Source organism: Phoca vitulina, unplaced genomic scaffold (assembly GCF_004348235.1).
Source record: "Phoca vitulina isolate PV1807 unplaced genomic scaffold, GSC_HSeal_1.0 scaffold116, whole genome shotgun sequence".
NCBI lineage: Eukaryota > Metazoa > Chordata > Mammalia > Carnivora > Phocidae > Phoca > Phoca vitulina.
Window position 1 is genome coordinate 1187986 of NW_022589819.1, and position 12976 is coordinate 1200961.

The window sequence follows — 12976 nt, forward strand, 5'->3', positions numbered from 1 at the left end:
CCTATTGGCTAGTATTTTGGTGAGAATTTTTGCATCCATGTTCATCAAGGATATTGGTCTGTCATTCTCCTTTTTGATGGGGTTTGGGGATCAAGGTAATGGTGGCCTCATAAAACGAGTTTGGAAGTTGTCCTTCCATTTCTATTTTTTGGAACAGTTTCAGAAGAATAGGTATTAATTCTTCTTGAAATGTTTGGTAGAATTCCCCTGGGAAGCCATCTGGCCCTGGGCTTTTGTGTTTTGGGAGATTTTTGATGACTGCTTCAATTTCCTTAGTGGTTATAGGTCTGTTCAGGTTTTCTATTTCTTCCTGGTTCAGTTTTGGTAGTTGATACACCTCTAGGAATGCATCCATTCCTTCCAGATTATCTACTTTGCTGGCATAGAGTTGCTCATAATATGTTCTTAGAATTGTTTGTATTTCTTTGGTGTAGGTTGTGATCTCTCCTCTTTCATTCATGATTTTATTAATTTGGGTCATTTCTCTTTTCTTTTTGAGAAGTGTGGCCAGGGGTTTATCAATCTTGTTAATTCTTTCAAAGAACCAGCTCCTAGTTTCGTTGATCTGTTCTACTGTTCTTTTGGCTTCTATTTCATTGATTTCTGCTCTGATCTTTATTATTTCTCTTCTTTTGCTGGGTTTAGGCTTTATTTGCTGTTCTTTTTCCAGCTCCTTTAGGTGTAGGGTTAGGTTGTGTATTTGAGACCTTTCTTGTTTCTTGAGAAAGGCTTTACTGCTATATACTTTCCTCTTAGGACTGCCTTTGCTGCATCCCTAAGATTTTGAACAGTTGTGTTTTCATTTTCATTGGTTTCCCTGAATTTTTTAAATTCTTCTTTAATTTCCTGGTTGACCCATTCATTCTTTAGTAGGATGCTCTTTAGCCTCTATGTATTTGAGTTCTTTCCAACTTTCCTCTTGTGATTGAGTTCTAGTTTCAAAGCATTGTGGTCTGAAAATATGCAGGGAATGATCCCAATCTTTTGGTACCAGTTGAGACCTGATTTGTGACCTAGGATGTGATCTCTTTTGAAGAATGTTCCATGGGCACTAGAGAAGAATGTGTATTCTGTTGCTTTGGGATGAAATGTTCTGAATATATCTGTGAAATCCATTTGGTCCAGTGTGTCATTTAAAGTCTTTATTTCCTTGTTGATCTTTTGCTTAGATGATCTGTCCATTTCAGCGAGGGGGCTGTTAAAGTCCCCCACTATTATTGTATTGTTGTCGAGGTGTTTCTTTGCTTTTGTTATTAATTGGCTTATATAATTGGCTGCTCCCATGTTAGGGGCATAGATATTTACAATTGTTAGATCTTCTTGTTGGATAGACCCTTTATAGTGTCCTTCCTCATCTCTCATTACAGTCTTTGGTTTAAAATCTGATTTGTCTGATATAAGGATTGCCACCCCAGCTTTCTTTTGGTGTCCATAGCATGGTAAATGGTTTTCCACCCCCTCACTTTCTATCTGGGGTTGTCTTTGGGTCTAAAATGAGTCTCTTGCAGACAGCATATCGATGGGTCTTGTTTTTTAATCCAATCTGATAGCCTGTGTCTTTTGATTGGGGCATTTAGCCCATTTACATTCAGGGTAACTATTGAAAGATATGAATTTAGTGCCATTGTATTGCCTGTAAGGTGACTGTTACTGTATATTGTCTGTGTACCTTTCTGGTCTATGTTGCTTTTAGGCTCTCTCTTTGCTTAGAGGACCCCTTTCAATATTTCTTGTAGGGCTGGTGTCGTGTTTGCAAATTCCTTTAGTTTTTGTTTGTCCTGGAAGCTTTTTATCTCTCCTTCTATTTTCAGTGACAGCTTAGCTGGATATAGTATTCTTGGCTGCATATTTTTCTCTTTTAGTGCTCCAAATATATCATGGCAGTGTTTTCTGGCCTGCCAGGTCTCTGTGGATAGGTCTGTTGCCAATCTAATGTTTCTACCATTGTAGGTTACAGATCTCTTCTCCCAAGCTGCTTTCAGGATTTTCTCTTTGTCTCTGAGACTTGTAAGTTTTACTATTAGATGTCAGGGTGTTTACCTATTGTTATTGATTTTGAGGGGGGTTCTCTCTGCCTCCTGTATTTTGATGCCTGTTTCCTTCACCAAATTAGGGAAGTTCTCTGCTATAATTTGCTCCAATATACCTTCTGCTCCTCTCTCTTTCTTCCTCTTCTGGGATCCCAGTTTTTCTAATATTGTTTCATCTTATGGTATCGCTTATCTCTCGAATTCTCCCCTCGTGATCCAGTAGTTGTTTATCTCTCTTTTTTTCAGCTTCTTTATTTTCCATCATTTGGTCTTCTATGTCACTAATTCACTCTTCTGCCTCATTTATCCTAGCAGTTAGAGCCTCCATTTTTTATTGCACCTCTTTAATAGCCTTTTTGATTTCGACTTGATTAGATTTTAGTTCTTTTATTTATCCAGAAAGGGTTTCTCTAATAACTTCCATGCTTTTTTCAAGCCCAGCTAGCATCTTTAAAATCATGATTCTGAACTCTAGTTCTGACACCTTACTAATGTCCATATTGATATGGTCCCTGGCAGTTGGTACTGCCTTTTGTTCTTTTTTTTGAGGTGATTTTTTCCATCTTGTCATTTTGTCCAGAGGAGAATAGATGAATGAGAAAACAAAATGCTAACAGGGTAACAATGTCCCCAGAAAATAGACACTAAACAAATCAGAAGAGACCTGAAACTGGGGGGAAAGAAAGGGAAAGGAAGAAAAAAGAAAAAAAAAGAAAAAGATAAAAACAAACAAGAGCAAAAGCAAACAAACAAAAGGAAAAAACAGAATATGATCAAATATGATCAGGCTGGTGCATAGATCAGTGCCACACACTGGATTTTGGGCGTATTTTGATCTGTTAGAAGAAAATGTCTCCCAAAAATATAAAGAGAACAATATATATATATATATATATATATATATATACCAAAAATAAGGGTAACTACTATGAAGGGATAGAATATTACTCTTAAAATGAAAATAAAAAAGATTTTTTAAAAAAGGGATTGATAAGATGTTGGTTGAAAAAGGGAAAAAGAAAAATTCAAAAAAAAAAAGTAAAAAAAATTAACTTTGAAAGACTAAATAATCATGGTAAAAAAGCCATGAATTATATGTGCTGTATTCCCCTAGTGCTGGAGTTCTGCCATTCTCATTGATGGGTAACCTTGTTCTTGGCTGGCTGTTCTTGCTGACCTTCTGGGGGAGGGGCCTGTTGCCGTGGTTCCCAAATGTCTTTGCTGAAGGCAGAATTGCCCCACCCTTGCCGCCCGGGCTAAGTAATCTGCTCGGGTTTGCTCTCCCTAGCTTTTGTTCCCTGCAAGTTTTCTGTTCAGCCTTGGAGGATGAGAGTGAAATGGTGGCCTCCCAATCTCCTCCTGGGAGGAGCCGAGAACTCGGGGCCCCACTCCTCAGTGAGCCCCCAGAGAAAAGCAGTCAGTCACTCCCATCTCCCCGGTCTCCAGCCGCACTCCGTGCTCACCTGCCTGTGACCGAGCATTTCTATCTCTGGTACACGACCCCGTGTGGAGTCTCCAAACCCAGCAGATCCCTGCGGTGTGCTCCCACACTGCTCCTCCCAAGGGAGGAAGGTGAGTCTCCCCAGATCTGCCACTTGTTGGGTCCCTGCTGGAGGAGCAGTGGCCTGACTGTGCCACAGATCACGGTTTATGGCAACCCAGAGCTGAGAGCCTGTGCCTCGGCTCCGTCTCTGCAGCCGGCTTCCCCATTCCGATACCTGGGAGCTCCGCCACACTCAGGCACCCCCGGTCTTTCTGTGACCCTGAGGGTCCTGAGACCACACTGTCCTGCGAGGGTTCCACCCCCAGCTTAGCCACTGGAGAGAGGTCCCTCAGCGGAGCAGACTTCTAAAAGTCCGATTTTGTGCTCCACAGCTCTATCACTTGCCAGAAGCGGCTGACCGAGGCCCCCTCCCCTCCCCTCTATCCTCCGGAATATTGCCTGGGATTCACTTCTCCAGAGTCTTACCTTCCAGAAAGTGGTCACTTTTCTGTTCAGAGTTGCTGCTATTCTTTTCTTTGATCACCTCCTTAGTTCGTAGGTGTTCAGAATGGTTTGATCCCTATCTAGTTGAATTCCTGGGATCAGACGAAATTTAGGTCTCCTACTCCTCTGCCATCTTGCTCCTCCCTCCCAAACTTTATCCATCTTCTTTATGTATAACTTTATTAAAAAGAATCCAAATCGATTAGGTCTTGAAGAAAAGAGTGACAAACTCTCCTGAGCCATGTTACTGTGATCGCACTCTAGTATCTTCCTAGTAGGAAGTCATAGTTTTTCACAGTTCCAGACATAACCTCACATAAGTCACGTCATTTTTTTCAGTACTTTTCCCATATCCATTCATTGACTGATGTATATAAAGTCCAACCTTTAGAATATATAATAGTGATAGATATATATCTATATATATATATAATAGATATATAATCTATATATCTACACTTATCTACCGTTCAGTTAAACTTTGCCTAGTACAGCTGCTTCTATGCTCAGGAGCATCTCTTTCTGTTCTTCTTTCTCTGTCTCTTTTTTAAATAATTATTTGTTCATTTGTCAGAGAGAGAGAGAGCACAAGCAGGGGAAGCAGCAGGCAGAGGGAGAAGCAGGCTCCCCACTGAGCAAGGAGCATGATGTGAGACTTGATCCCAGGAACCTGGGATTATGACCTGAGCTGAAGGCAGATACTGACTGAGCCACCCAGGTGCCCTGTTCCTCTTTCTCAACATAGGTATAGTTTTTGCTTATTTCACCTTGGAGCTTCATTTGTTATATTCTTCCAGGAGACACAAGGTCTATTTTTGTCTATTAGTATTTGCTTCCTAGGCCTTGACTGTTGCATTTTGCTCATGACCAGTTTCTTTTTTTTTTTCTCTTTGATATCTTTTTTTTCCTATTTCCTCTTAACTTCCTTTTTTATTGTTTTTTTAATCTTAATTCAAGATTAACATACAGTGTTATATTAGTTTCAGGTGTACAATATATAGTGATTCAACAATATAGATTCAATAATTCTATACATTATTCAGTGTGCATCATGGTAATCTCCTTCATCTATTTCACCCATCCCCCCCAGCACACACAACCCTCTGGTAACCATCAGTTTGTTCTCTATAATTAAGAGTCTGTTTTGTTTTTGACCAGTTTTACTCACTTCTATTAATTTCCTTTGTTCAAGAGAGTTGGCAGCTCCCTCCAGCAATTCTGAAGATTGTTTTTCAGATTGCTTTTTGTTTTTTACAAGTGTGTCCCTCCCAAGCAGGTCAGGATCTGATAGTAAAAATTATTAGCGGCATTATAATTTTTAGCCAAAAAAAGACAAGATCTCTGAGATTTCTAATATATTTCCTATATCTGAGGAATCATAGTAGGACTGAGCTGGACCTAAGAGGATCCATACCATGAGATATTAAGTTTTAAAAGGACAAAATAATATATAGCCTTACAAGGCAGGATAGCCATTATTCTCAAAGAGACAATGGATTCTTCTAGCATTCTAGTAATGTAATCTTTTAATATGGGTGCTTGTGACATGGATCCACTAGTAGACCCAACCTGTGCAAAATTGAAGAGGAGAGGTGGTGGAGAGAAAAGAAATAAATGAGAGTGGAAAAGTTAAAAAAAAAAAAAAAAAGATCAACTCCTTCATGGAATAACTTCACCTGGCTACCTTCATCTTTTAGCTCTTCTCTACTCAGGGGAAGAAAGAAAATTTGGAAAACATGCAAAATGAGATTGTTTAAGGAAGTGACTACAAGAAGACTCAATTTAATCACAGAAAGGTAGTCTTCCTTATAACTTCTATATGTGGAATAGATAGATATAGGACAGATATAGAAATATTGGTGTTTTCCTGAAAGAACTTAACATTGGTAAAATTTACTCAGCCCTTTTCCTTTTATGGCCAATTGCAGATATGCAGATCTGCAAATGTGTAGAGCAGATGTGGTAGGCATCAGTATGGAGTCTAGTATCAGCTTTAAATCTCTTGAGATTTAGCCACAGTTACCCATTTATCTCATGAGAGAAGAAAAGAAACCCTCTCTTCCCACCAAGAATGATGGTGCTTTGTCCATATCCCCACACTGTGTAAAATTAGGGACTCTGGATCAAAGGCGTCCAGGTCTCAAATGAATGACTTTCTCCTTTCCAGGTCTGGGTTCTGGTCCTCGTGTTTTCATGGTGGGTCCAGAAGATAAAGGAATAAGGCTGACATGCACAGGCAAGGGGTGGTTTCCCCAGCCTGAGGTAAAATGGACAGATGCAAGGGGAGAGAAGATACCATCTCTCTCTGAGGATGAGACCCAAGATGATGATGGGTTGTTTCAAATAGAGGCATCCCTCATTGTGAGAGACACTTCAAAGACAAAAGTGTCCTGCTCCATGAAGAACCCCTTCTTTGGACAAGAGCAGGTGGAAACCATTTCTATCCCAGGTCAGTGTTGCTCATTTGGGGGACAGGATAGGTGTGAGGAGGGGATATTTAGGAATTGGGATGGGATAGGATTGGTTGGTAATGTTTTTAATCAGGTTTTGGGGGCCTCTGTATCAGAATCCTTCTTCCCTAGGACCTCTCCTTGGAAGGTAGCATTTGCTGGGACTTTCTTCATACTTGGGATTTTCCTGGGTGCTGTTGTGTTTTTGGCTTGGAAAGAACGACAGGAGAAGAAAAGAGTACAGGAAGCCCAGGAGGAAAAAGAGAAGGAAAGTGAAGCCAGAGGTAAAACTGAATCAGACTGGGTGGGATCTGTGAACTTATGGGTTTGTTAGCTGTGCATATGGATGGAATCTGTTGGAACAGAGAGACATGAGTGTACTCAGTTAGAACCTCAAGACCTCCAGTAGGACATGGAGTCAAGGGCCTTTATGAGAAAAATATTATAATAATAGAGTCCGATGGAGAGAGAAAATTCATTGGTATAAACATGGAGTTAGGAAAAAATGGTTGAAGTAATTCTCAGGATGAATTTCTTGATCTAGGTATATGGAAGTAGCATTCAGGATCTGGGCTTAGGTAACATAGTCTAGAAAATAAACCTTGGACTTGTTTTCTATAAAATGTTTTGTTATTTTCTTTCCTTTTTAGAATCGCTTGAGAAAGACCTTGGTAAGTGTTCCATTTTTCTTTGTTCTGGTAGATGTACTAGAAGCTATGTACTTTGCATCTCACAGGTTGTTATTCCTTTTCAGTCAGAAGGAAGCAGTTATATCAGCAAGGTGAGAATATTGATGTTATAGTTGGACCAACCATCTCATCCCTCTGTTTTGATCATCTCCTGTTCACCTTGCTAGTGAAGGAGGGCTTCCCCACACTAAATAGGGTAAGATGTTTAGACACATGGCACCCAACACTGGACATATGAGCTTGACAGCAGTTTATTAACCACCTATACTCACATCCTGGGGGAGGAGGGCACCACAAGCCATGCAGGACCACATGTTGCACTTGTGAACAGAGTGAACCAGCAGGGGCTGAGGGAGGCAAGCTTTTTAGTAACCACAAGATGAGGTGCTACTGGTTTCTGTGGAAGTATGTGATTAGCTTGTTTGAGTAATTTCACAGGCTGACAGGGAGGTTGAGGACCAGGTGGGGTTCAGCTGGCTCAACTGATAGGAAAGTTAGTTGAGTGTGGAGTTTCTCCTGCTGGGTGGAGGCATATCTGGTGAGAGCAGGGGAGCTTACGGGCGTTTAGAGCCCTTTGAAGTTCAAAGACATCAGGTAGCATATGAAATTTTAGGCTTTACAGTACACTCTCACAAAGTTTATCTTCTTCTCTCCCAAAAGAATCAGAACCTCATATTTTATCACAGATATGTTAGTGGAATGTGGAAAATGTGAGAAATAGAATAGATTAAAGAAGAAAAATACCCCCAAATTGTCATTGAAGAGATGAATACAGAAATATAGCACTATCATAAATCTTCATATTTCACATGGTTGCAGCAATTTAATACTCTGGAGTGAAGGTCTTGTGAATGGGAAAATCTAATTCCTTTGTTTTATTTCAGACTGGAAAAAAGCAAATTTATATGCTGGTGAGTAATTGATGTTGTCTTGGGACTTCAGGCACCCGAGGATTTCATGAGGCACTTCCAGAGCATTTTTCAGAGATGTGCTATATTCTGGAAATTTTATTTTGATTGTGGGAGTCCAAACAAATAAGGGAATAAGGGTAAAGCATCACACTAGTTGAGAAGACATGTTCTTGATGTATTTCCCCATGTGATTTTTTTCTTTTAGACTGGAGAAAGGAACAATTCAAAGCAGGTGAGTGACTTTATTATTTTGTCCCACATAATCTCTCTTCTACAAATGAGAAACTCTTACATTTATATAAACTCCCAATAAAACCTGGTTGGTTTTCCATTCATGGCTTTCAGTTCAGTCTCAGTCTCATGCTGAAATGTGAACAGATTTCTAACTTTTCTGATATCATTCATTCATTCAGCATTAATTTATAGAACTATTTATTCAAGGCCAAATAAATAAAGCTGATCTGATCTCTGACTTCATGGAAAAGATACATGTACAAATTGTAATGAAGGTTATGAAGGAATAAGAGATTTCCATGAGAAAAAAAATGGTGGGTTGAAGGAATTTCCCTGAGGAACTTATTTTTAATCTGAAACTTAATTGATATGGTGGATTCATTTGAATAACATTGCAAGAGCAGTTCGGTCAGAAGGAAGTCTGTTACACTGGCCTGAGACAGAGAAGAGCTTGTTGTATCTCAGTGTAAGTGGAAAACCATCTTAGAATCTTTCCAGAATTATTAGTTGATTATCAGTTTCTAGTGCATGCTGCTTTGCTCTGAATACCTCTGCATCCACAAATATTTCCTAGTTAATTTAATCCTCCAAAAATTAAAGCACATTCTACTATCCCCACATACAAATTCTTATGAGAGAAATTCTAACTATTGAAGATGTTTGATTTGAGAAGAAACAGATTAATTACTGCTGGTATTAGTACTATTGCTGCTATTACTGCTGGTATTAATGTTACTATAACTATTGGAAGCTAAAAAAAATTGGCAAGTGTTCATCATGGGCAAGACATAGTTGTAAGTTCTCTACACATTATCTTGTTTATTTCTCACAATAGTCCTATGCTGAGGTATCATAATTGCATATATCATTATGAAGGTAAAGTTGAGGATGAGAGAAGCAAAGTAACCAAGATCGCACTTACTAAGGATAAAGTGATTATCAAAATGCCTGTCTTTCTGACTACAGAGCCTAGGATTTCAACCATTAGAAATCTAATAAAAGTACATGAGAAGTGGGTGACTTAATAATTATGTAGTAAATGATACCAAATGAAAATGATACCAAAGAAGCTTAAATGAAAGTAGATACACTGTGATTGGACTCTGACAGGGCTTTATTATTAAGAGCAAGCAGTAAAGTGAAGACATTAGAGGGAGGCTAGAGGGACCCCATTCTGAAATACCTGACTCTGGGAATCTTCAGGTCAGGCAGACAGCGCTCTTGCCTAGATGGTCTCAGCCCATCTGGAACAAATGGTTGCTCAAGCTCGTCCAGCCTTGGCCTTCTATGATATACACATATATCTCCTGTGTATGGACACAGGACAAACCATAAATTGTTTTACCTCCTCTTCTGTGGCACTCCCTCTTATTTTCCTTCTTTCTCCTTTCCCTGTATTTGCATCTTTCCTAAGGCCAGCCAGTCTCCACTGCGGAATGACCTATTTTTCCCCCTCTACCTGCAGTTGCTGTTACTCTGGATCCAGACAGTGCTCATCCCAATCTCATCATCTCTGAGAATAGAAAACAAGTTTCTTTAATGGAAAATGTTCCTCAGAACTGTGATGCCTCAGTATACCAAGGACAAGAGGAATCTGAAGCGGTCTTCAGTGTTCTGGGCCAAAATTGCTTTAACACAGGGAGACATTACTGGGAGGTAGAAGTCAATATTGGGACAGAAGCCGGACCTGAAACTAAATGGGCTGTGGGTGTTTGCTTAAATACAGTAAAAAGAGATAAGTGGTTTGTAGAATGTCCAGAGAAGAATTTCTGGGTGATAGCATACGAGAAAGGAGAAGTCAAGGTTCTCACCTTCTCAGAGTCACTGTCACTGAGGCAGCATCCTCAAAGGATAGGAGTTTTCTTGGACTGGGAAGATGGAGATGTGTCATTTTACAACATGGTTGATGGGTCACACATCTTTTCCTTTACTGGAATCACCTCCTATGGGACCCTCTGTCCTTATTTTAGGCTTCAGGGTGCTGGCACATCTGTGACCATCTGCTCAACTTCAGATTGCACTGAAAATTGTCCTGATTCTTCTCCAAATACCTCTGTAACTCATTTAAGGAGTGGTGACACGGGTATCCCTCAAGAAGCTAAGCGTCTATTACCTCCATAGGAAGTGAAGTGTCAGCGCCTCCGCCGCTCCTGCTCAGGCTTCTTATTGGTATGTTCTCCAAGAAAGCTGTCCCTGTGTGGAGAGTAGGTCAGCTTCACTAGGTATGATTTCAGCCCCTTTCAAAGAGGCAAAGGTAGAAAGAGAAATGGGACAACTGAAAAATGTCTGGGGGAATTTCCTCTTGTGTTATTTTTGGGGAAATACAATGTCTTTTTGGGCAGCAACAATTTGTCACAAGAAAATTCCAAACAAATGCCTGGTCTCTCTTCTGTTCTGGTACTCAGTGTGTATTGAAGTAAATATTTTTAAAACTACATTTAAAAAGAAAAATCTCTCTTCCCACTATTTTTGTTATCAACTATGAAGGAGGGGTGGTGTTTGAAGGGAAGAATCACAGTTGAGTGAATTCTTAATGCATGTTACTACTATTGTAGATACACAAATGTGTTCAAGTCTTGTGAAAGTTAATAGTTCAGCTGGCCCTTTCTTCAGGTTCATGTCCACCGACCTCAAAACCTGGAGTTTGCCATGCAGTGGGGAGGACTGATGTAGAACTATATACCATTTGAGCAGGAGCCCAAGGCTTCTGTGAGGGAAGCCACACACACACACACACACACACACACACACACACACACACACTTTTTTTTTTTTTTAACAAATTCTCACTGGTTAGCAAGTCCTGAATTGTGTCCTATGTGAATATGTGAATGAAGAAAAAAATTGATGTTGCAGTTTATACTTTCAGAGAAAAATATTCAAATAAGAATGAAGAAACGTCTGGAGGCTTCATGGAAAGAGTCACTGCTAACACTGACATTTTTTTTTTCCTTTCAGACCATCTTCTTCCCACTATTGAGGGTTTCTTTGCCTTTAGTGCAACTAAGGCTTCACTATGCTTATGTCTTCAAGGATATAAAATATGAGCCTCTTCTGTTAAATGAGTCCCCTCTTCCTGGATATAGAAGAATCCACTTAGATTTTTCTACACTATTAACAGATCTTTTTTTTTTTTTTTTGACAGAGAGATAGAGAGCACAAGTAGGCAGAGTGGCAGGCAGAGGGAGAGGGAGAAGTAGGCTCTCTGCTGAGCAGGGAGCCAGACGTGGGGCTCGATTCCAGCACCTCAGGATCATGACCCGAGCCGAAGGCAGCCGCTTAACCGACTGAGCCACCCAGGCGCCCCTATTAACAGATCTTTAAACCATAAGTCCCATTATCAACCTCTTTTGGAAGATGTATCTTCTTAGCAAAATTTCACTGACACACTAAGTGGTAAAACAAGTATTGGAACCCAGGAAGAATGAAGCCAGAGCCCAGAATATTAACTTTACTGACAGGAAAGAGAATACTTATATAACAAGCAAGCAAAAATAAAGGCAGGAGAGAGGTAAATGAATAGACAAGTGTTAATAGCTATAATCAAATGGACATGGTGGATGAGAAGGGATTCTGGGCCTGAGAACCCTTTACATGGAGATAACCACAAAATAGGAACAAATGGGATTGGAACTATGATATAGAACAAGAAGGATAATGGGTTCCATTTTGGATATTTTACTTTTGTTATATACTCAGAACAATCAGCAATTTCCAAAGGTTTCCAAATGAGTTTTTAAGTATCTCACCTGAAGAAACTAAATTCATATTTTGTTCTACAATGGGATTCCTCCACCTGTCACTCCTCCACTCATTTTTTTTTTGAGAAAAGCCAGCATAAAGTACTTTTATTGCCATCATAAAACTCGAAATGCCTATGTAGTGTGGGGAGGTAGGAGTGGGGTAGGCAGCAATAATTTCTCTCACCAAATCACCATACAGGACAGCAAAGGGGTGCAAGGGGGAGGAAAAGCCAGGAAACTGAGCTCAGCAGGGGGAGCTGAACATCAAAGCCAGGAGATGCTGAAGCTGTGATGACCAGCATCATTTTCTCAAGACAACACCCAAAGGTTTGTCATGATGGCTGGACTTTCATTGGGTGTCTACAAACAGAACCTTCAATTTAAAGTTTCGATTAAAGTTCTTAAAATTTGGGAAGTGGAGCTTGGATAACTCTGAGATTACAAAAGTCCTGATTATCCATTAGAAAAACCACAGGGTGGAAAATAATAATAATAATAATAATAATAATAATAATAATAATAGTAAAACCAGGTCACAAAGAAGGCTTCAGAGGTCCCTGCTGGCCTGGGGACAGATACATGTAGTGTCCAGCATCTCAGTGAGCATGATCTGCTTTCATAAGGCAGAAAGTTTAAGGTGAGGCTGGGGCTGGGCAGTGCAGGCAAAAGTTCTTTCCCTCCCCACTTCAGTTTCAGGTAGGGCTTTTAATTTGACCCAAGAACATCTCTCAACTTGGAGAGCAATTCAACCCTCAACAGCACCTCAAATCTGCTATGGCTTTGCAGAGCAGCAGCAAAAATGTTTAATATATAATAGATACAAATTTCATCCAAAAAAATAATAACAAAATAAAGATTCTTGCATCTCCTCCCACACTAATTCCTACCCTAAAGTTAACCCATGGGGCACCTGGGTGGCTCAGTCGGTAGTG

The 12976-nt window shown here is 40.0% G+C and overlaps 1 protein-coding gene across 1 annotated transcript in view; it reads left to right on the forward strand.

Moving 5' to 3' along the window:
• LOC116628251 (butyrophilin subfamily 1 member A1-like) overlaps positions 1–10422 on the forward strand; it is a 29002-nt gene extending 18580 nt beyond the window's left edge. Inside the window, exons 3-9 of the mRNA XM_032398467.1 lie at positions 6185–6466; positions 6584–6751; positions 7118–7138; positions 7222–7248; positions 8041–8067; positions 8273–8299; positions 9767–10422. Coding sequence (XP_032254358.1) covers positions 6185–6466; positions 6584–6751; positions 7118–7138; positions 7222–7248; positions 8041–8067; positions 8273–8299; positions 9767–10422 — 1208 coding nt within the window. The remainder of the gene's footprint in view (positions 1–6184; positions 6467–6583; positions 6752–7117; positions 7139–7221; positions 7249–8040; positions 8068–8272; positions 8300–9766) is intronic.
• Positions 10423–12976: the final 2554 nt, after the last annotated feature.